The 24911-nt window shown below is 33.4% G+C and overlaps 1 protein-coding gene across 1 annotated transcript in view; it reads right to left on the bottom strand.

Moving 5' to 3' along the window:
- Positions 1-24911, bottom strand: part of Obsc (Obscurin) — a 247589-nt gene that overhangs the window by 81928 nt on the left and 140750 nt on the right. The window contains exons 24-25 of the mRNA XM_089096011.1: positions 14548-14653; positions 4085-4453 (exon numbers count right to left, since the gene is read on the bottom strand). Coding sequence (XP_088952137.1) covers positions 4085-4453; positions 14548-14653 — 475 coding nt within the window. The remainder of the gene's footprint in view (positions 1-4084; positions 4454-14547; positions 14654-24911) is intronic.

A 24911-nucleotide genomic window follows, 5' to 3' on the forward strand; every position in this document is an offset into this window, starting at 1 on the left:
TGAAAATTTCCCCCAGGCAATTCTCACGGAATATCTCCACATGAAAAATTGAGGTGCCAAAGAGAAAATAAGCCAAATAAAAAGAATTTTGTTATGAAATTCTCGCAAACTTTCCCTGTGTAAAATTTCTCTGAAAAGTTCACCCCTGTAAACTTCTCACCTCACGGAAAATTCTCCTCGTGGAAAATACCCCCTGGCAGAAAATCAACCCTCCCCCTCCCAAAAAGGGTCTCTATACATCCCATTAACAAAAAATATATGCAAAGAATGTGCACATTTCATAACTTACATCCTTTTTCCCAGAGTCTGTGGGGCCCCGCCATCCCTAGACACATAGTTACTGGATCTTCCAACTATGTTGAACAAAATACCTATCTCAAAATTTTGATTTGAAAATTTTGGCGTGGGAGGGGGCTAGTGGCCCTCCAATCTTTAGGTCACTTAAAAAGGCACTAAAACTTTTATTCCGTTCGAATGAACCCTCTCACAATCTTCTAGGGCCATTGGTTCAATATGATCACCCCTGAGAAAAAAAGAAACAAAACAAAAAACAAGCAAATAAATACGCATCCGCGATCTTTCTTCTGGCAAAAAAAAATCCACATTTTGCAGGTGTGAACTTGAAACCTCTACAGTAGTAGAGTTCTCTGATACGCCGAGCCTGAGGGTGCGATTTTCATTAAGCTACATTGACTTTAGGGGGGTATTCCCACTTTTTTTTCAAAAAGGATGAAAATTTAAAGCCAGGATAAAAGCCAGTACTTTTGATATACCTATTGCTATCAAAATTCTGCTTTTTAGAGTTTCGGTTACTATTGGTCCAAGTAGCTCCTTGCTCACAGTTCGTTACCACTAACTGTTTCATAGGCTGTTTAGCACTTTGAATTAAACCAAAAGTGAAGACATGAAAACTACAGGCAGTGTTGCCGTTCGACCGGCATCGTAAAGTTGTGCCGGTCGATTAAAAAGTGGTGCTTTTAGGGTTTCCTATCTACTGAAATGGTGCAAGATTTGCGCTGAATTGCCTATAATGCCTGTAGTACGACTTGTTTGCTACAATTTTAACAAAAACTGAGTTTTTTTTTTACATCAATCAATTTCTTGCCATAATGAGAGAAAAGTTGAAATTCCTAGGGCACGTTTTGCAGATAAAGGATGACAGATTGCCGAAGGTTGTACTTTTCGGAAAACCGTCTAGGGCTAAACAGAAAGCAGGTCGTCCGCCATTAGGGTGGGAGGACGCTTAAAAAAGATTTAAACGAAATAGGAAATTCCTGGGAGGGTGTAAAGAGGGAATCTTTGAATAGATTGAGATGGAGGAGGAGCGTGCGTAGCTGTGTTGGCCTCAGGCGGCTTGGTGCTGCGGTGAGTTGTTAGTTAGTTAGTTAGTTTCCTATAGGTTAAATGTCTTGTAACTAAGGTTTTTTAAGTGATAGATATATCCTAAAATTTCCGCAAAAAAGGTGGAAAAGAAAAAGTGACACTCCTGGATCCCCTCCCCCAAACACAAAGGGGAAAATACTGTCCTTAATGTGAAACATAAAAGTGTTTTGCCGATTTCCTATATTCTCATCCGCTTAAATTATTCATAGCTTACCCGGACTATCCGTTTTCTGGAAAACTGGGACAGAAAATTGGAAGTAGAAATATCTAGTCTTTTCTGTTTGAATCCCTGTTAAAAATTTTTAGATCATTTTTTGGCTGCTTTTTCTGGCAGTTTTTCCAGAAACGCAGTGCATACTATCGTGTTTTGTCCCATTTTTTCACTCTTTGACCCTTTGATTTACAGGTCTTGAAGACAATAAAAGAGGCAGGAGCGCTCGTCTGCACTCCCAGTTCCCCGTTCAATTTTTCTAAGAAACTGGATAATCTGGACACACTCTTAATGATGAGATTGCTAAGTTTTAAAACTGTTGCTGCCTCAGCAAATATACAAAATGATTTCCCCATTGCTAGTTTTTCCTTTTGTTAAGTTTCAGACCCTTTGCACCATGGTAGTAGTTTTTACACTTGACACTTTCTTAAAATAAGTTTTATGGAGGTAGGGTAAACGTAAAGTAAAATGTAATTCATAATGATAGTTTTCTACATTCTTTACCCTTTCGCGCATGTATACCATTTGCCTGCTGAATAAATACCGTGTGCATCGTTTGTATTTTAGATGTTTCCACATATTCCCACCCTCTTCCCTTCCCAAAGCAAAATCTGGTTCCACCCTTGTCTGAAATTACAAGTACCCAAAATGGAAGTTTAATTTCGTTCTTGATGGTTTATCCCCTGCTCTTTTTCAAAGCCTGGCTTTAGCACTGGGGGATCTCCAATTAAAATTACTTAAGTACGCATCGAAGCCAGGTGTTGAACATATTTAGAGACGTGAGGACTAGGCTTGAAAAGATTGCATATAATGGTTTCATGTACACCTTACATGGTTTTCTGTGACCCTCTACTGTAGTCATTTCTTACATGAATTACACCTTACATGAAATTGAAAAAAGGTTTCATGTACACCTTACATGGTTTTCTGCGACCCTCTACTATAGTCATTTCTTCATATCAAAAGCCACTTTTCTCAACTTTTGTTAGAGGAATAGTTTACTAGGGCCCTGAGATACGGTGTTTTTTTGGAAAATGACACAGAAAAACGGAAAAGGAAATGTCTAGCAAAAAACTATTACTATGGTCATGATTAAGCTTTAATGAGAATTATCATACTGAACACTGAATGTAATGCAAACGTTAAAAAGTACCATTCTAATGAATGGACAAAGGTTAGTCGAAATAAAGCACCATGTCATGAGATTCGCCGAAGCCTACGTTGGCCGTGCTATAAAGAACGGTTTGACCCAAAGCAACGGAGTCATTCGAAATTACATTGGTCTTTATTTTTCAAACCCACTGAATAAGTCGCTGTTGTAGCTCTAATTCGCTGCAACTAGCACTACCGTTTAGCTGGTCTTACAGGCCGCATTTGACATTCAATGTTTACAAAATAGTTATTCAACTAGGACGATTTCACCTGTCAGCTTTAACTTACTTCAAAACATTGAAAAGGCACTAAGCAATTATATTTGACATTGGTATTGAAAAAAATATTGTATAATTTTCAAAATGTTTGGAAACATGACGCCTCCTGCAGGAGATTTAATTGTATGAATTTGGCGACAATTAACCAATATGTCAAAGTCGTCAGAATTATTGAGACTCATAGTGCTTATTAGTTTGAATTCCACTATTCCGCCTGACTGCCATCTATCATTAAAATTTGAAAGCAAGCATTTGCCCCTTTTACCGTACGGTAACAATACTCGGTATAAACGCGGTGATAAAAGCCATTTCATCGTATTATTGCGGTATGCTGTATCACGAGAAAATTGGGCGGTTTTTACCTCAAAATTGCGGTATTATATCAGACATTACGGTATAAGTGGCAACAAAGACTACACCAACGAAAAAGAAGAATTTGCCTCTGGTGGGAGTCAAAACGACAAGTTTAGGCTTCGCTCGGATTTTGATGACCGACATCCTATGCACTGTGCTTAAATTTCATTGCCTGTAAACTGGCAAAGTATAATTGGAAAAATAACAACAAAAAAGACGTAATTAAGGAAAATAAATTAAAAACAAGAAAATTCACGACTACGCAATGATCCTTATTGTACTGTGACATGGCATAAAACAAAAGAAAATGTAATTTTTCGATGTAACACTGAAATCTAATATATTAGCAAAAAAATACACTATTCAATTTCCCATTAAATGTTATTTCCCAAAAAGTAACAATCGCTACCTTTGCAATTGCATTCCAGCCCACCCCTCTCTAGAGCCTGGTATGGCCTTAAGATATAGGGTATGTATGAATTTTGATTATTTTGCTGGTATATATTTTATTTTTTATTTATTTCTTGCTAAAATTTGGCTCATAGCGTCAAATAATATCAATTTTGAAAATAAACAGCCCAAAGGTTTTCTCGGAAAAAAACGTATTTCTCAAACATTTACCCCTTCTATAAAATCTGTGCATGATTTTCCTCCATTAAAAAACTTCTTTAGGTACCATTCCAGTCCAACATAAAAAAAAGCTTACCTTTAAGACGCAAATAGTATGATTTTAACCTATCCGTAGGAATTGGGACTGAATCGTTCATTTCACGATCTGCAGTCTTAAGCCAAGGATGTTCCAGGGCATCTCGAACATTAAGTCTCCCTGCCCCTTGAAATACTAAAAGCTTGGCAATAAAGTCCTTAGCTTCACAAGACACTGAGGAAAAAGCGTCGACATCAAAGTTAATCTGACCCTTTTGGACATTGGAGAGAGTCTCACGATCGTTTCCACCTCTAAATGGTGAAATACCGCTGAGGAGAAGATACGTAATCACACCAACGGACCACATATCAGCTGGAGTTCCTACGCCTTCGCCATTGGCTATTTCTGGAGCCACAAATTCTGGCATGCCTGTAAAAAGTGTTGAAATATTTAAAAGAAATTTAAAGGCTTTCAGAAACATGGCATAACGAACCGCAAATGTTGCATTAATGTTCCTTGAGCAACCATTTATTCTCAAATGACGTATAAAAGATAATAAGTCCATGAATAGAGAATTATCAAGGCACCGAAGTTTGTAAAAGCTCCTTGCGTTTTTAGGACTAATGACTTACAATTTCTGTATCAAAACAGCAGGTCCTGGTTTTGCCTCCAAAAACAACTGTCTTGGTTGTTTGTCTTGGCATGAAGAAACAAGACAAATACCGTCACGTAAAAAAGCGACAGGTAATTGTAGATTACCCTCAATACTTCGTAGTAAGATACTGGCTGGATTTTCCTTGGTTGGTTTGAATTACAGAATGGAAGATGTCACTCTAAAATTGATTTTAATTAATTAGATTACACGTTTTAATTGTTCACCATCTTATTTTAAGTAGGGGAGTGTAGATTTATGTGGATAAATTCGAGATTCATTGAAACGCTTTTAAGAAGTTCAACCTGAATAGTTTATTTTGTGTTATCATTAAGATATTTCTCAAATTCTAGTGCACTATTAACGGCATGGAAACAAAAATTTGGGAGGGGGGACAAAAATATTTAGGAGGGAAAAAGACTTTGGCCTTATCTTTCTATGAAAAAGCTAGTAATACCGAGGTTAAAAATAAGGCTTATCGAGCTCTACTGTACGTCTGCATGAACAGCTTCAGCAGCTGTGGTGGTGCAAAGCATTTGAAAATACATATTCGGTAGCCAAAATTTTACAACGGACTTTATTGATTGTATGATTATTTAACATTATAATAGAAAAATATTACATTCGGGTGGAACTAAAAGTAAAATTGGAATCCCCAGCTTCCTTCAGAGAATAAAAAAGAGTCAATCATGAATATTTTTCTACACCCTTAAGACTGTTTTGGTCTATAAACTGTGTTTACTAAAAAAAGGAAGGTTGAAGAGACTTTCCAGGGCAATGACATCATAAACTGTGTTGCACAATATTAACCAACATAGTAATATACAAGGACGAAACAAATTTGATACCTTTCTTTTGCCCACAAACAAATTTACATAATAGGAATAGAACTTCTTATACTCGATTTAAAATTTTTTTCAAGGCTAAACGACAAAAAATCATTCTCGGGCATCACAGACATGACATACAAATAATTGTCATCATGGCTATTGCATTCTGAAACACCACTTGTTGCCTTTGTATGCAAAATAAAAAAAACAAGTTTTTTAAACTGAAAGTAAGGAGCGACATTAAAACTTAAAACGAACAGAAATTATTCCGTATATGAAAGGGGCTGTCCCCTCCTCAACGCCTCGCTCTTTACGCTAAAGTTTTTTATTGTTTTAAAAAATAAAGTTGTGAGACAGAGTCAAACTTTAGCGTAAAGAGCGAGGCGTTGAGGAGGGGACAGCCCCTTTCATATACGGAATAATTTCTGTTCGTTTTAAGTTTTAATGTCGCTCCTTACTTTCAGTTTAAAAAACTTGTTTTTTTTATTTAATTTCTGATCGTTTTTTAGTTAATGCAGCTTTTATTTGTATAAAAATTTTACTTTTCTTTTGCTAAATGGATGTCTTTACAAATTAACTTACGTAACTAACTTCTATATTCGTATATTTTTCTTCTGGAAAAAAATACAAAGTTGCAGATCTTTTCAGATATGAGCTTGAAACCTTTGTAATTGGGTTTTCTGATACGCTGAATCTGACGGTGTGATTTTCATTTATATTCTTTCACTTGTAGGGGCTGTTTCCCCCCTCTTTAAAAAATCGAGTAAATTTTCTCAGGCTCGTAGCCTTTGATGAGGAATACTAAACTTAATAAAATTTATATACTTAGGATCAGCATTATAAACACATTCTTTTGATACATTTATTGACATCAAAATTTCGTTTTTAAAAGTTTCGATTACTATTGAGCCGTATCGCTTGTTTTTTATTGTTTTTTTTTATTACGTATATGTTATTACTTATATGAAGGGGTTCTCCCCTTAGTCAATACCACGCTCTTTACGTTAAAAGTTAAAAAAAATGTTGATTCAGAAACCCTTGAATCACAAAGGCCGTTTAATTAGAATAGATAGCTCTTTTGAAAGCACTAAATAAAAACTGTAGCGTAAAGAGCAAGGTATTGACTTGGGGGAGAACCCCCTCACATACGTTATAATTTCTGTTCGTTTTAATTTCTAATATTCCTTCTTACATTTCAGTTGAAAAAACTTGTTTTTTTTTATTTAATTTCTGATCGTTTTTTAAATAATTCTTGGAAATCCTGGACCCCATTCCTATACCGTGCAATGCCACAAACTAAACAGCATACCAGTAATTTTGATCCAGATTAACCCCAGCCTCTAGCCCCCCCCCCTTAAGAAAAAATCCTTCCTGAAAATGGTTGTATACTTCCCAATAACCAATAAATAATGCTGGCAAGTCCGGCGCCCCCTTCATGGCAATTTCCCTTCCCCCATGAAAACTTCCTTCATGAACAGATCCTCCAACATAACCACCGACCCACCCTTCCCTCCCACTACCAGAAAAAAAACCTCCTGAAAACTTCTGTATACTTCCCAATAACCAATACTATATGTTAACATTGGGTAAAGTTCATAACTTTTAGCCCTCTCTCTGGGAACTTCGGGGGATTAAGTCATCCTAAAAGAAATATTTATCATATTTTCGACCATGCTGAACAAAATGGCTATCGCAAAATTTTGATCGGGTGACTTTGGGAAAAAAATAAGCGTGGGAGGGGGCCTAGTTACCCTCCATTTTTTTTTGCTACTTAAATAGAGAACTAGAAAGTTTAATTTCTGTTCCAATAAGCTTACCTACGATATGCTAGGACCACTGGGTCGATACGATCCCCCCTGGGGAAAAAACGAACAACCAAAAATAAAAACATAAATAAACAAATAAACACGCTTCCGTCATCTTTCTTCTGGCAAAAAATGTAAAATTCCTCATTTTTGTATATTGAAGCTTGATAACTCTACAGTAGGGTTTTCTGATACGCTGAATCTGATGGTGTGATTTTCATTAAGATTCTATAGCTTTTAGGCGGTCTTTCCCCCTTTTTTTGAAAATCAGCCAAATTTTCTCAGGCGCGTAACTTTTGATGGGTAAGACTAAACTTGATGAAAGTTACATATTTGAAATCATCATTGAAATCTGATTCTTTTGATGTATCTATTGGTATCAATAACCCGTTTTCTAGAGTTTCGGTTACCATTGAGCCGGGTCGCTCCTTACTTACAGTTCGTTACCACGAACTGTAACTGTCCCCTCCTCAACGCCTCGCTCTTTACGCTAAAGTTTTTTATTGTTTTAAAAAATAAAGTTGTGAGACAGAGTCAAACTTTAGCGTAAAGAGCAAGGCGTTGAGGAGGGGACAGCCCCTTTCATATACGGAATAATTTCTGTTCGTTTTAAGTTTTAATGTCGCTCCTTACTTTCAGTTTAAAAAACTTGTTTTTTTTATTTAATTTCTAATCGTTTTTTAGTTAATGCAGCTTTTATTTGCATAAAAATTTTACTTTTCTTTTGCTAAATGGATGTTTTTACAAATTAACTTACATAACTAACTTCTATATTCGTATTTTTTCTTCTGACAAAAGAGACAAAGTTTCAGATTTTTGCAGATATGAGCTTGAAACCTATGTAATAGGTTTTTCTGATACGCTGAATCTGACGGTGTGATTTTCATTAAAATTCTTTCACTTGTAGGGGATGTTTCCCCCCTCTTTAAAAAATCGAGTAAATTTTCTCAGGCTCGTAGCCTTTGATGAGTAATACTAAACTTAATAAAATTTATATATTTAGGATCAGCATTATAAACACATTCTTTTGATACATTTATTGACATCAAAATTTCGTTTTTAAAAGTTTCGATTACTATTCAGCCGTATCGCTTGTTTTTTATTGTTTTTTTTTATTACGTATATGTTATTAATTATATGAAGGGGTTCTCCCCTTAGTCAATACCACGCTTTTTAAGTTAAAACTTAAAAAAAATTTTGATTCAGAAACCCTTGAATCACAAAGGCCTTTTAATTATAATAGATAGCTCTTTTGAAAGCACTAAAAAAAAAACTGTAGCGTAAAGAGCGAGGTATTGACTTGGGGGAGAACCCCCTCACATACGTTATAATTTCTGTTCGTTTTAAGTTCTAATATTCCTTCTTACATTTCAGTTGAAAAAACTTGTTTTTTTTTAATTTAATTTCTGATCGTTTTTTAAATAATGCTTGGAAATCCGGCGCCCCCTTCATAGAAATGTCCCTTACCCCAACGAAACAACCTCCACGGAGATATTCTCCAGAGTAACCCCTCCTCTAGCCCCCGCCCCTCCAGAAAAAATCCTTCCTGAAAATGGTTGTATACTTCCCAATAAACAATAAATAATGCTGGCAAGTCCGGGGCCCCCTTCATGGCGATTTCTCTTCCCCCATGAAAACTTCCTTCATCAACAGATCCTCCAACATAACCACCGACCCACCCTTCCCTCCCACTACCAGAAAAAAAACCTCCTGAAAACTTCTGTATACTTCCCAATAACCAATACTATATGTTAACATTGGGTAAAGTTCATAACTTTTAGCCCTCCCTCTGGGAACTTCGGGGATTAAGTCATCCTAAAAGACATATTCATCATATTTTCGACCATGCTGAAGAAATTGGCTATCTCAAAATTTTGATCGGGTGACTTTGGGAAAAAAATAAGCGTGGGAGGGGGCCTAGTTGCCCTCCATTTTTTTTAGTCACATAAAAAGGGCACTAGAACTTTTAATTCTCGTCCCAATGAGTCTTCCCACGATATTCTAGGACCACTGGGTCGATACGATCACCCCTGGGAAAAAAAACAAACAAACACACAAACAAATAAACACGCATCCGTGATCTTTCTTTTGGCAAAAAATTTAAAATTCCACATTTTTGTAGATAGGAGCTTTAAACCTCTACAGTAGGGTTCTCTGATACGCTGAATATTACGGTGTGAGTTTGGTTAAGGTTTTATAGTTTTTGGAGGGTCTTTCCTCCTTTTTTCGAAAATCAGTCCAATTTTCTCAGGCGTGTAACTTCTGATTGGTAGCACTAAACTTGATGAAACTTGATGAGTTATATATTTGAAATCAGCATTGAAATCTGATTCTTTTGATATATCTATTGGTATCAAAACCCGTTTTCTAGAGTTTCGGTTACCATTGAGCCGGGTCGCTCCTTACTTACAGTTCGTTACCACGAACTGTTTGACTATTTCAATCTTTAGAATTATTAACACTTTCCAATATTTTTTGACTAAACGAATGAATTTGGCAACCGCCAGCATCAAAGCTACTCATAATTCCGAAATTACATGACAAAAAAAATGGATTAGGTAAAGTTATTTTACTGTCAAAGCATACTTAATGAAAATTTAAAGCATATTTAGACATTTAGAGCCATAGGCTACATTGAGACCAGTTTTTCACTTGATATTTCACTTCAAAAAGACTAATGAACAAAAATACTAAGCGAATTGCACGTTCCCTAGAGACATGGGAGTGTCGGAGGTCCCAAGGACTTTTTTACTAAGGATGAAGCGGTAAAGAGCTGGTTTTTCCACATTCCATAATCCTACAGATACAGACAGAGAGGGTCAAGTGGAGAGGGAAGTTTGTTACGGGAGAGACCAGTTGGTAGTACAGGTATTGAAGTCCGTGAATGTGTTGGCAATTGGGCGGTGATACACAAGAGGAGGATTGGAATGGATCGTGCCTTAAGGAAGGAGCGAGGCGAGGCTTCAGTGCACTAACTAGATCACTAATTGTTATTATTATTTATTGGAAAACTCGTCATACAAAAAAGAATAAGACGGAGCAATAAGCAAAAAAAAGTAATACACATAAACTTAGGAGTTATACATGTGGTTTTTAGTGACAAACGCTACAGCTAAGATCTAAATCAGCTCTTAGAACAAATTACACAAAACGAGAAAGAAAAACTCAATTATACACTGCTCTGCAGGTACCGAACATGTTTATTTTTTTTCTAGGCTCCTAAATACTGAACAACCATAAACAATATGAACATCATTGCATCAAGCCGCAATTGGTAAAAAAATAACCCAAATAATCATCAGTGAATTAAAAAAATATACGATAATCATTTCAACTAGTGTAAGTATGACAAGAAACGGTAAAAACAATTAAATGACACTTTCGCCCGCTGGTCTTGAACTCAGATCGCTCTCAACAAATGATTCATTTACTCCGATATACATAAATAACAGAAACAAGGAAATTATTCAATCACAGATCCTTTTACATCTTTACTTAAAGCAATATGCTTAAAAGAACCAATAATTATTAAACACTTAAATTATTAGTAATATACGCAATATATTATCAAAGAAAAATTGACACCAAAATTGAGAATGACCAGCGTCACTTAAAATGGACTCACACAAAAAGAGACTAAATCATCAATCAGCTTAAAAATTGCAACAATTACTCAAAGTCCGAAAAAAAAAAAAAAAATAACACAACAAATACATCTTAACTACTGTGCCAGTACTGACAACCAGGGATAGTTCAGCTTCATTAAACGCGAATTATAAGCACGAATTTGCTTTTCCACAGCTATAATGGGGTCAGCAATGCTGAATTTTCTAATAAGAATTGCGCGTCCAAGAGGGAAAACGTAGAAGATATTTTGCGAACCGGAAGAAAACTGAACGAGTTTTTGACTTGTCAGAAATTGTGAGCATTTTCCAAAACGACGATATCTACAGATAGTGTGGTGGAGCGACAGAGTTATAAAGTTTCGAGAGAAGATGGCGGTTGAACCGTAACTTATTAGTTACAAAAGAAGCATATGATAACCCAACTCTACGCTCAATGTGAGCAATTAATAGTTGTCGCGTGTGAATTACTGGCGAACCAATGGGAAGATTGAGGTAGGTGATTTGATCTACTGGCTTAATCCTACTATTTCCAAATGGAATATCCCTAGGCAACAATCGATTCCAATTGAAGAATACTAACTTGGAACTTTTCAGCATTGAGCTGAAGACATGGTTTTGCATAATCAGAGTGTAGCACTTCGAAAATATCGTTAATGCGTTAGATAGTACGGCTCAAATTCAGAATGTCGTCTGCATAACATACGAGAGATAAATCAAGACCGGCACAGATGAATGATGTGGGAACAGCTGAATGTACATCCAGAACTCCATTATTGAAGAGTGAAGGGGAAGAAACAGTACCTTGACGGGTACCTTTTATGACATTGACAAAAATATTAGGAGTTGGTGCGTAGACTTGAGAGCCGTCAACTTTAGCTAATGGGTGAAGTATTAGGTGAACTTTAAGACAATAATACATGTCTTGAAGGGCTCTGATATATGAAGGGCTCACTCCATGTTTTTCTGTAGGGAGTAGCTTAGCGGTGTGAATGAGAGAGTCGAACGCTTTACGAACATCATGCCCGGCCAACACGAGAGTTTCACCTGATGCATCAGCATCGATCAATGCGTTGGTAACAACCGACAAAGCGTGGGCACAACCGAGACGTGGCTGGAATCCAAATTGGTAAGGTGAAACATAGCATTTCGCGTTCAGATGGTTAATGAACAGAAGTTCAAAAAGCTTACAGAAGGTAGTAGCCACTGCTATAGGGCGGAAGGAAGAGCACTGGGTAGCGAGTTTACTTTTTTTTTGGAATTGGAGTAAGATCTCCGATTAAGAAAGAAGACGGTACAACTCACTGGGTAACAATCATCTGCATCAAAAGAGCAATATGGTTTACCAGCAGCTCGCTTCCATGCAGAACGTGAAGAGCGCTTATTTTATCGATGCCAGAAGATTTCTTACGCTTTAGGCGTTGGATTGCTCGCAGTACAGAATCAACTGAAACAACAAAACTGTCGGTTGGACAACTAGACAGAAATTTATCAAGCTTATCTTCATATTCGGACTGCAGGGCGGCATCTGGTGGGGAGAATTCAGCAGATAAATATGAATTCCATTCGGAATCAGGAATAACTTGAGCAGATAGGCGGGCCCTAGGAGGATCTCTTGATACATTTCTCCAGAAGGAAGGTTGGGACAGAGAAGCTTGCTGGGATGTCTCTTCAACTATCTGGTTCATGCGGATAGATAGTTCTCTTGCAAACTTGTTTTTGGTAGAAAGACGAATGTCAGAAACCCAGTCAGAGCGAGGACGGTCACACTGAAGCCACAAATGGTACCAAAATTTGGATTTTCTCCAAGCTTCAACTAGGCTCGGATTACTGGACCAGTGACACCCTGACGTATACGTTTCAGAGGTATAACGGCTTTTTCTGCGCATCGCAGAGCATGGCAAATTTGTGCAAGATAGATATTTAGCAACACCCGTATTTCATTTGCATCAACTTGCGGAATTTTCATGAGGAGCTGGAACGGAACATGAATTTTATGAAGGACAGAATTAGTAACTGCAACAAAAAGATCATCCCGGATGTTTTCCCAATCCCTGTAAAATTGGGCGTGGGGCTGATATGGTTGCGTGGTGGGAGTAGTCTGAGCCGAGGGACAATAAATAGATGCAGATATTGGAAGGTTGTCTGATAGTTGGAAATCAGGAACGACGTGAACAGGTGACACTTGGAGATTTATAGAAGAAACTGCATGGTAACTCATTTACCATGTTACCATGCAATTGTGTTTTTGCACAATAACTTATTTAATTTTCCCGATAAAATTTGGATGTTTTGGATTTAAAAGAAAGAAAATGTTATTACTTTCGAGTTTTATATTTTAATCATTCATAGTGAGATGCAAAATTAAACCGAGTTTTAAACCAGTCATGTCTTTTATAGGAATTATTTCGAAGTTTTCTTCTCTGCCGGAAATACCGACAAAGACAAAACCTGCAACATCGATTTATAAAGTCTTTAGATTTAGTTGTTTGGATGGTTTACCATTTCGTCAACTCTTGAATCTAAAAAAAAAATGTTGCTAATAGAGTTTTCAACATCAAAACAGCAAACATTAAAATTAACATTAAAAGTTAAAAATAAACTAAAATACTAAATAGTAAAAAGTAAATGAATTAATAAAATAGCAACCGTAAAAATAGCGTATTTTGGAAAGATAAAATTGTTGTGAATTTTGAACTCCACAGCTCACACTTATCAGCATCATCAAAATAACGTGAGTGACAGAGGCTACGCAACGCTATTGTTAAGTCGGAAAAATCTCTAACGTTTGGCTCATATTATTTTTCATGTCAAGTCTCAGAAGTTAATATTAAACCATGCCAAACTAAACTTACCAACTTCATGCAGCCCCCTCCCTAGCCCCAAAAACTCATACTAAAAAAAGATTACAACTATCTTCCCACTGTGATTCTAGTTAAGACAGTCTTTTAAAGGGTAGTTAATGTACACTATAGAGGAAAGTAAGATATTTTACTGCCAAATTAAAATAGGTTTTGAACCCTTGGACAGAAAGAAACGCCTCTTATACATTACTTTTTTCTTGACCATTTCGTATGTAAAGGGTGTTCATAGAAAACGGGTGGAAGCTAAATCGATTGAAGCTTAAAGGTGCAGTACCCTTTTATGTTGAAAGTGATGGTCTTATATAGAAAAAAAGTGGTGAGATTTATGGTCTTTATTGGTGGACTGACTCAAAAATTTGAGGAATCGTTCGTTGATGCAAAAGAAGCACAAGTAATCCTCCAGGAAAGCCTTTTCGGTCCAGCTTTCAACTGATAATATACTTTCATTGATTTGTTTTATATTACAAAAAGTGGGGTGTTACTTTAAGAACAAATTATACAAAAGTAGTTTGTTACTTTTAAAAACTAATTTACAGAAAACATGCAAGAAAAAACTACTTTTGTATATGTGCACATTATAGCATAGTACAACCGCAACATTGGCACACATAAACACATTTAAACTACTAGTTAAAGTAGTTTTTTTAATTTGTACTCCAAGACAATTTTGAAGGGTCTAATTCAAGCTTCATTCGCTAGCATCGGCTTTTTGAATGGATAAATTGTGAAGAAAGTATGTTTATGCCTACCATAATCAAGAGACATCAGTTTTCCACTGCCAACTCGTCTTGTCAAACTGAAATCACAAATTTTGATCTCATCTCCGCCTGGTCTACTAATCAACACGTCTCCTGGCTGAAATACGAAAAAAAACATATATTTCAATTCATCACTTATTTTAGAATAACATTTGCTTTGTTTCCTCAAATAATATACAACTGAAGGTATCAATAACGTTGAAAGACTTCAGGATCATACAGAAAAAATGAATAACAATGGGCAATTACAAACATTGGAAAACTGTTTTTATTTACAAGAAATTGTTTTCATTTATAAATCCGACTTACCAACACGTTATATCAGGGGTTTTGTCAATAATAAAGCAGAAACATCTTCTAAATATAATGAAAAAATATAATAGACTAGATAGCTAAATTCCATCTTCCCCATCATTTAAAGCAATCAAATATTCTTGGTGGCTTAGGAAATGATTTGAATTTATTTATTCGTAAGTGGTGCAATAAAGAGAATAAAACTAAGAGAGTTTTCAAAATTGGAAGAATTTAATTATGACTAAAGCTAGTAATAATATATATACTAATTCATATACGGTTAACAGAGATTCAATATCTTATAATGCTATTATAAAACAAGAAATCGCTCATCAGCAGAATTTGTGATTGTATCAGTAGATAAAGCTAATAGCAATTTTGTCATCATTTATCAGAGACCCTACTGTGATGTTTTATTAACTAATTACTTACAACAAATACTTCTGAAAAGGTTCATTTAGAGGATAATAGTTTAATTGAAAATATAATGATATACTTTAAAAACATTTAATATTAGAATTAATAACGATGATAAAAAGTTCTCTTTTCTACATTGGACGGCAAAATTACATAAGAAAAACTCCAAAAACGAGCTTCATCGCTGGGGTAGCTAGGTCTTCAACCAGAATTGCTGCTACTTATGTGTCTTTAATTTTGGGGAACATTAGAAATAAATTAAAAGCCTATTATTCTGGAATTAAAAAAATTCGAATTTTAATCTTTACTGGAGTGTCAATAATTCATCACAGGCGATGAATTTCAGCTAAAAGAGTTGATTCCTCTGACTTTACGGCACTGTATACAAGCCTATCAATTAATTTAGTTTTTACAAATTCAAAAACTGATATTAGATACCTTTCTTTGGATCTAATATGATTTTTTTTTAAATAGACACATATAAGTAGAGGAGGGGGTACCAGCCCTGTCACTCACCCCTGCTGCCACCTACAACTTTTTTTTACATAATTTATGTCTGTTTGTTGTCAGTGAGAATGAAAATACAGGAATTTTGTCACTTTTATGGATGTTTTTATGGTTTTTGTCAGTGAGAATGAAAAAACAGGAACTTTCTCACATTTATGTCTGGTTTATGGTTTTTGTCAGTGAGAATGGAAAAACAGGAACTTTCTCACTTGCATGGATTATTGAGTCATTAATCAAATTGTTTCCGGGCAAGGTTAATTAATGTCTGACAGATGACGTCAAGTTAATTAATGTCTTTGATGTATTTCCAAAGAGAATGTTTCCGAGGCAAATTTTAGATCACACATGACAGATGATGTCACGATTGATTGATTGACATGAAAGGGGAATTAATTTGTTGTTTCTAAAGAGAATTGATTTGACACGAAAGGGAATTAATTTGTTGTTTCTAAAGAGAACTGTCTCCGAGCGAATGTTTAGATCTTAGCGATGAAGAGATTGATTCACGAAAGGGTTTCCAAATAATTTGAAATGTATCAGCGCAGAGATGCCAAACAAAAGGAACACGCTGAAATTACGTTTAGGGATTATTTGGGTGAAACCGTTTCAGTCATTTTATGGAAATATTTCGGCGAAACAGTTAGAGACATTTTAAAAGATGATTTAAAAGATGATTTTAGAAGAGGATTTGAGGGTGAAACTCTGTGGTCGTTATAATACACAAGTTCCATTTGAACAGTGTTGTGAGGTCCTCTTCCCCAACCCCAAAGGGTTATAATCCCCCTACCCCAACCCCGAAGGAAGCTCCCGGTGCTCAAAGGTCCCCCAAGCTCCCAAAGGGCCCCCGGACCCCCAAAGGGCCCCCCAGACCCCCAAAGGCCCATCGGACTCCCCAAAGGACCACCGGGCTCCCAAAGGGCCCCCCGGACCCCCAAAGGCCCTCACCCGGTCCCCAAAGGTCCACCGGGCTCCCAAAGGGACCCCCGGACCCCCAAAGGGCCCCCCGGACCACCAAAGGCCCTCACCCAGTCCCCAAAGGTCCACCGGGCTCCCAAAGGACCAATCGGCCCTCAAGTGCCCCACCAGCCCCCCAAAGGCCCTCCCAAGACCCCCAAAGGCCCTCCCGGGCCCCCAAAGGCCCTCCCCCAGCCCCCAAAGGTCCACAGGGCTCTCAAAGGGCCACCCGGCCCTAAAGGGCCCCCAGACCCCCCAAGGACCCCCCGCGCCCCCAAAACCCCAGAGCCCCCATTTTTTAAAACTTTTTCATGGCTTTATTATATCTTTTCAGAACAAGTTATTTTATTAATGTCCATCCTAAACCCATTTTAAAATTTGAAGTACCCATCCATTTCACCCACAACTTTACTATACTGATTTTTGAATGCTCCAAAACCAAGCAATACTTTTCAATGGCATTTCAGAACAAGTTCTTTTCTTAATGTCCCTCCTAAACCCATTTTACAAATTGAAGCACCCATCCTTTACACCCACAACTTTACTTTACAGCTTTTTGAATGCTCCAACACCAAGCAATACTTTTCAAAGGGCATTTCAGAACAAGTTCTTTTCATAATGTCCATCCTAAACCCATTTTACAAATTGAAGTACCCATCCTTTTCACCCACAACTTAGTTATAGGTAAAACTTTGAAGTTTTACCTTAGAGACTTAGCTTAGAGTTTTAGTTTGGTTTAGTTTTAGTTAAAAGTTTAGAGTTTTTTTTAGCTTAGAGTTTTTGTTAGAGTTCTAGTTTAGTTTAGTTTTAGTTAAGAGTTTAGAGTTTTTAGCTTAGAGTCTTAGCTTAAAGTTTTAGTTTGGTTTAGTTTTAGTTAAAAGTTTAGAGTTTTTTTAGCTTAGAGTCTTAGCTTAGAGTTTTTGTTAGAGTTCTAGTTTAGTTTAGTTTTAGTTAAGAGTTTAGAGTTTTTAGCTTAGAGTCATAGCTTAGAGTTTTATTCAGAGTTCTAATTTAGTTTAGTTTAGTTACAGTTCAGCATTTAGAGTTTTAGCTTAGAGTCATAGCTTATAATTTAACTTAAATTTGTAGTTTGGTTAAGTTTTAGTTAAGAGTTTCGAGTTTTAGCTTATAGTCTTAGCTTAGAGTTTTTGTTAGAGTTGAAGTTTAGTTTAATTTTAGTTAAGAATTTGATGTTTTACCTTTGAGTTTCAGTTAGAGTTCTAGTTTAGTTTACTTTTAGTTTAGAGTTTTTAGCTTAGAGTCTTAGCTTAAAGTTTTAGTTTGGTTTAGTTTTAGTTAAAAGTTTAGAGTTTTTTTTTTGCTTAGAGTCCTAGCTTAGAGTTTTTTTTAGAGTTGTAGTTTAGTTTAGTTTTAGTTAAAAGTTTAGAGTTTTTAGCTTAGAGTATTAGCTTAGATTTTTATTAAGATTTCTATTTTAGTTTAGTTTAGTTAAAGTTAAGAATTTATATTTTTATATTATATTAATAAAGTAGAAATTTAATTAAATTTTTAGTTTGTTTAAGTTTTAGTTAAGAGTTTCGAGTTTTATCTTAGAGTATTATCTAAGAGTTTTTGTTAGATTTATAGTTTATTTTAGTTTTATTTAAGAGTTTAGAGTTTTAGCTTAGAGTCTTAGCTTAGATTTTTAGTTAGAATTTAAGTTTAGTTTAGTTACAGTTAATAATTTAGAGTTTTAGCTTAGAGTCATAGCTTAGAGTGTTAATAAAAGTTTTAGTTTTGATAAGTTTTAGTTAAGTGTTTCAAGTTTTTTCTTAGAGTCTTAGCTAAGATTTTTTTGCTAGAGTTCTAGTGTAGTTCAATTTTATTTAAGAGATTTGTGTTTTATCTTTGAGTTTAAGTTATAGTTATAGTTTAGTTTTATTTAAGAGTTTTTTGTTTTAACTTAGAGACTTAGCTTAGAGTTTTAGTTTAGTTTAGTTTTACTTAAGAGTTTAGAGTTTTAGTTTAGAGTCTCAGCTTAGAGTTTTTGTTAGAGTACTAGTTTATTTTAGTTTTAGCTTAGAGTTTAGTGTTTATAGCTTAGAGTCTTAGCTTAGAGTTTATGTTGAAGTTCTAGTATAGTTTAGTTTTAGTTTAGAGTTTTATCTTATAGTCTTATCTTATAGTTTTTATTATAGTTTAATTTTATTTTAGTTTTAGTTAAGAGTTTAGAGTTTTTTTTTTGTTAGAGTTCTAGTTTAGTTTAATTTTAGTTAAGAGTTTGATTTTTTACCTTTGAGTTTCAGTTAGAGTTCTAGTTTATTTTTAGTTAAGAGTTTAGAGCTTGCCATAGAGTCTTAGCTTAAAGTTTTAGTTGGAGTTCTAGTTTAGTTTAGTTTTAGTTACAGTTCAGAATTTAGAGTTTTAGCTTAGAGTCATAGCTTAGAGTTTTACTTAAAGTTATAGTTTGGTTAAGTTTTAGTTAAGAGTTTTTAGCTTAGAGTTTTTGTTGAAGTTCTAGTTTAGTTTAGTTTTAGTTAGTAGTTTAGAGTTTTAGCTTAGAGTCTTAGCTTATGGTTTTTGTTATAGTTGAATTTTAGTTTAATTTTAGTTAAGAATTTGATTTTTTACAATTGATTTTAATTTAGAGTTCTATTATAGTTTAATTTTAGTTTAGAGTTTACAGTTTTTTAGCTTAGAGTCTTAGCTTAGACTTTTAGTTGGAGTTTTAGTTTAGTTTATTTTTAGTTAATAATTTAGAGTTTTAGCTTAGAGTCTTAGATTAGAGTTTTTGTTAGAGTTCTAGTTTATTTTACTTTTGAGTTCTAGTTTAGTTTACATATAGTTAAGAGTTTGGAGTTTTACCTTAGGGACTTAGCATAAAGTTTTAGTTTAGTTTAGTTTTAGTTAAGAGTTTAGAGTTTTTTAGCTTAGAGTCTTAGCTTAGAGTTTTTGTTAGAGTTCTAGTTTAGTTTTAGTTAAGGGTTTGGTGTTTTACCTTAGAGTCTTAGTTTAGAGTTTTAGTTAGAGTTCTAGTTTAGTTTAGTTTTAGTTAAGAGTTTAGAGTTTTTTAGCTTAGAGTCTTAGCTTAGAGTTTTAGTTAGAGTTCTAGTTTATTTTAGTTTTAGTTAAGAGTTTAGTGTTTTTGGGTTAGAGTCTTAGCTTAGAGTTTTTGTTGAAGTTTTAGTTTAGTTTAGTTAATAGTTTAGAGTTTAAGCTTAGTCTTATCTTATAGTTTTTGTTAGACTTGAAGTTTAGTTTAGTAATAGTTATGAGTTTATATTTTTAGCTTAGAGTATTAGCTTAGAGTTTTTGTTATAGTTCTAGTTTAGTTTAGATATAGTTAAGAGTTTGGAGTTTTACATTAGAGACTTAGATTAGAGTTTTAGTTTAGTTTAGTTTTAGTTAAGAGTCTTGAGTTTTTAGCTTAGAGTCTTAGCTTAGAGTTTTCGTTAGAGTTTTAGTTTAGTTATAGTTAAGAGTTTGGTGTTTTACCTTAGAGTCATAGCTTAGACATTTAGTTAGAGTTCTAGTTTAGTTTAGTTTTAGTTATGAGTTTAGAATTTTAGCTTAGAGTCTTATCTTAGAGTTTTTCAAAGAGTTCTAGTTTATTTTAGTTTTAGTTAAGAGTTTAGAGTTTTTAGCTTAGATTCTTAGCTTAGAGTCTTTGTTAAAGTTGAAGTTTATTTTAGTAATAGTTAAGAGTTTAGAGTTTTAGTTTAGAGTCTTAGCTTAGAGTTTTTGTTAAAGTTGAAGTTTAGTTTAGTAATAGTTAAGAGTTTAGAATTTTAGCTTAGAGTCTTAGCTTAGAGTTTTAGTTAGAGTTCTAGTTTAGTTTAATTTTAGTTAAGAGTTTAGAGTTTTTAGCCTAGAGTCTTAGCATAGTTTTTGTCGAGGTTCTAGTTTAGTTTAGTAATAGTTAAGAGTTTAGAGTTTTATCTTAGAGTCTTAGATTAGAGTTTTTGTTAAAGTTAAAGTTTAGTTTAGTAATAGTTATGAGTTTAGAGATTTAGCTTAGAGTCTTAGCTTAGAGTTTTAGTTTAGTTTATTTTTAGTGAGGAGTTTAGAGTTTTTTATCATATAGTATTATATTAGAGTTTTTGTTAGAGTTCTAGTTTAGTTTAGTTATAGTTAAAAGTTAAGAGTTTTTAGCTTAGATTCTTAGCTTAGAGTTTTAGTTTAGCTTAATTTTAGTTAAGAGTTTAGAGTTTTACCATAGAGTCTTATCTTAGGGTTTTTTTTAGAGTTCTAGTTTAGTTTAGTTTTAGTTAAAAGTTTACAGTTTTTAGCTTAGAGTCTTGGTTTAAAGTTTTTTGTGGAAGTTCTAGTTTAGTTTAAAGGTTTAGCTTATACTTAGAGTTTTAGTTAGATTTCTATTTTACTTTAATTTTATTCAAGAGTTTAGAGTTTTAGGCTTGAGTCTCATATGTGATTTTTTGCTAAATTTCTAGTTTAGTTTAGTTTTATCCAAGAGTTTAGAGTTTTAGCATATATTCTTATATTAGAGTTTTTGTTTTATTCACAGTTAAGTTTTGTTTTGGTTAAAAATTTAGAGTGTTAACTTAGAGTCTTAGCTTAGAGTTTTAGTTAAGTTTAGTTTTACTTAAAAGGATAGAATTTTAGCTTAGAGTCTCAGCTTAGAGTTTTTGTTAGAGTTCTAGTTTAGTTTAGTTTTAGTTAAGAGTTTAGTGTTTTTAGCTTAGAGTCTTAGTTTAGAGTATTTGTTGAAGTTCTAGTTTAGTTTAGTTTTAGTTTAGAGTTTTAGCTTAGACTTAGAGTTTTAATTAGAGTTCGATAAATAAAAGTTCAAATAGGGATAAAATCCTTTTAATAGACAGTGATGATAGAAATTCACAAAAATACCAGATATTTCGGTATTTGGTATACCAGTTTTACTACTGATGACGGTCACTGTATATGTGACCGAAATATCTGGTATTTTTGTGAATTTCTATCATCACTGTCTATTAAAAGGATTTTATCCCTATTTGAACTTTTATTTATCGTCATGGAAAGGCAGTGTGGTCTCCGAAATTATCTACGTCATAATTAGAGTTCTAGTTTAGTTTAGTTTTAGTTAAGAGTTTAGAGTTTTTAGCTTAGAGTCTTAGCTTGGTTTTATTTAGAGTTCTAGTTTAATTTAGTTTTAGTTAAGAGTTTAGAGTTTTACCATTGAGTCTTAGCTTAGAGTTTTAGTTAGAGTTAAAGTTTAGTTTAGTTACAGTTAAGAATTTAGATTTTTAGTTTAGAGTCTTAGCTTAGAGTTTTACTTAAAGTTATAGCTTGGTTAAGATTTAGTTAAGAGTTTCGAGTTTTAGCTGAGTCTTAGCTTACAGTTTTTGTTAGAGTTCTAGTTTAGCTTAGTTTTACTTAAGAGTTTCGAGTTTCACCTTAGAGTCTTAGCTTAGAGTTTTTGTTAGAGTTCTAGTTTAGTTTAATTTTAGTTAAGAATTTGATGTTTCAACTTTGAGTTTCAGTTAGAGTTCTAGTTTAGTTTACTTTTAGTTAAGAGTTTAGTGTTTTACCTTAGAGTCCTAGCATAGAGTTTTAGTTAGAGTTCTAGTTTAGTTTAGTTTTAGTTAAGAGTTTCGAATTTTAGCTTAGAGTCTTAGCTTAGAGTTTTTGTTAGAGTTCTAGTTTAGTTTAATTTTAGTTAAGAATTTGATGTTTTACCTTTTAGTTTCAGTTAGAGTTCTAGTCTAGTTTACTTTTAGTTTAGAGTTTACAGTTTTTTAGCTTAGAGTCTTAGCTTAGAGTTTTAGTTGGAGTTCTAGTTTAGTTTAGTTTTAGTTCATAGTTTAGAATTTTAGCTTAGAGTCTTAGCTTAGAGTTTTTGTTAGAGTTCTAGTTTATTTTAATTTTGAGTTCTAGTTTAGTTTACACATAGTTAAGAGTTTTGAGTTTAACCTTATAGACTTAGCTTGAATTTTTAGTTTAGTTTAGTTTTAGTTAAGAGTTTACAATTTTTTAGCTTATAGTCTTATCTTGGAGTTTTTGTTATAGTTCTAGTTTAGTTTTAGTTAAGGGTTTGCAGTTTTAACTTAGAGACTTAGCTTAGAGTTTTAGTTAGAGTTATAGTTTAATTTAGTTTTAGTTAAGAGTTTAGAGTTTTTTACCTTATAGTCTTAGCTTAAAGTTTTTTTTAGAGTTTTAGTTTATTTTAGTTTTAGTTAAGAGTTTAGTGTTTTTAGCTTAGAGTCTTAGCTTAGAGTTTTTGTTGAAGTTTTAGTTTAGTTTTAGTTAAAATTTTAGAGTTTTATATTAGAGTCTTAGCTTATAGTTTTTGTTAGAGTTCAAGTTTAGTTTAGTAATTGTTAGGAGTTTAGAGTTTTAGCTTAGAGTCTTAGCTTAGAGTTTTTGTTAGAGTTCTAGTTTATTTTAGATATAGTTAATATTTTGGAGTTTTACATTAGAGACAAATCTTATAGTTTTAGTTTAGTTTAGTTTTAGTTAAGAGTTTGGAGTTTTTAGCTTAGAGTCTTAGCTTAGAGTTTTTGTTAGAGTTCTAGTTTAGTTTTAGTTAAGAGTTTGGTATTTTACCTTAGAGTCATATCTTAGACATTTAGTTAGAGTTCTAGTTTAGTTTAGTTTTAGTTATGAGTTTAGAATTTTATCTTAGAGTCTTAGCTTAGAGTTTTTCAAAGAGTTCTAGTTTAGTTTAGTTTTAGTTAAGAGTTTATATTTTTTAGCTTAGAGTCTTAGCTTAGAGTTTTTGTTAAAGTTGAAGTTTATTTTAGTAATAGTTAAGAGTTTAGAGTTTTAGCTTAGAGTCTTAGCTTAGAGTTTTTGTTAGAGTTCTAGTTTATTATAGTTTTAGTTAAGAGTTTAGAGTTTTTATCCTAGAGTCTTAGCATAGTTTTTGTCGAAGTTCTAGTTTAGTTTAGTAATAGTTAATATTTTAGAGTTTTAGATTAGAGTATTTTATTAGATTTTTTTTTTAAGTTAATTTTTAGTTTAGTAATAGTTTATATTTTAGATTTTTAGCTTAGATTCTTAGCTTAGAGTTTTAGTTTAGTTTATTTTTAGTTAAGAGTTTAGAGTTTTTTAGCATAGAGTCTTAGCTTATAGTTTTTGTTAGAGTTCTAGTTTAGTTTAGTTATAGTTAAAAGTTAAGAGTTTTTAGCTTAGATTCTTAGCTTAGAGTTTTAGTTTAGCTTAATTTTAGTTAAGAGTTTAGAGTTTTACCATAGAGTCTTATCTTAGGGTTTTTGTTAGAGTTCTAGTTTAGTTTAGTTATAGTTAAAAGTTAAGAGTTTTTAGCTTAGATTCTTAGTTTAGAGTTTTTTGTTGCAGTTCTAGTTTAGTTTAAAGTTTTAGCTTAGACTTGGAGTTTTAATTAGAGTTTTAGTTTAGTTTAGTTTTAGTTAAGAGTTTAGAGTTTACCCTTTATTATTATATGTGCGTTTAGTTTATATTTCTATCTTAGTCTATTTTTATGTAAGAGTTTAGATTTTTAGAATTGAGTCCTAGCTTAGAGTTCATGCTTTATTAACATTTAAGTTTAGCTCTGGTAAATTATTTGATTATTTAACATAAGGTCATATCAGAGAGTTTTATCTCGTTTTATGTTTACTTAAGAGGATAGAATTTTAGCTTAGAGTCTGAGCTTAGAGTTTTTGTTAGAGTTATAGTTTATTTTAGTTTTAGTTAAGAGTTTAGTGTTTTTAGCTTAGAGTCTTAGTTTAGAGTTTTTGTTGAAGTTCTAGTTTAGTTTAGTTTTAGTTTAGAGTTTTAGCTTAGACTTAGAGTTTTAATTAGAGTTCTAGTTTAGTTTAGTTTTAGGTAAGAGTTTAGAGTTTTTAGCTTAGAGTCTTAGCTTGGTTTTATTTACAGTTCTAGTTTAATTTAGTTTTAGTTAAGAGTTTAGAGTTTTACCATAGAGTCTTAGCTTAGAGTTTTAGTTAGACTTAAAGTTTAGTTTAGTTACAGTTAAGAATTTAGATTTTTAGCTTAGAGTCATAGCTTAGAGTTTTACTTAAAGTTATAGCTTGGTTAATATTTAGTTAAGTGTTTCGAGTTTTAGCAGAGTTTTAGCTTACAGTTTTTGTTAGAGTTCTAGTTTAGCTTAGTTTTACCTAAGAGTTTCGAGTTTCACCTTAGAGTCTTTGCTTAGAGTTTTTGTTAGAATTCTAGTTTAGTTTACTTTTAGTTAAGAATTTGATGTTTCAACTTTGAGTTTCAGTTAGAGTTCTAGTTTAGTTTACTTTTAGTTAAGAGTTTAGTGTTTTAACTTAGAGTCTTAG

The sequence above is a fragment of the Artemia sp. Qi Xiang Cuo genome, chromosome 10, assembly GCF_049724085.1.
Source record: "Artemia sp. Qi Xiang Cuo chromosome 10, ASM4972408v1, whole genome shotgun sequence".
NCBI classification, from domain to species: domain Eukaryota; kingdom Metazoa; phylum Arthropoda; class Branchiopoda; order Anostraca; family Artemiidae; genus Artemia; species Artemia sp. Qi Xiang Cuo.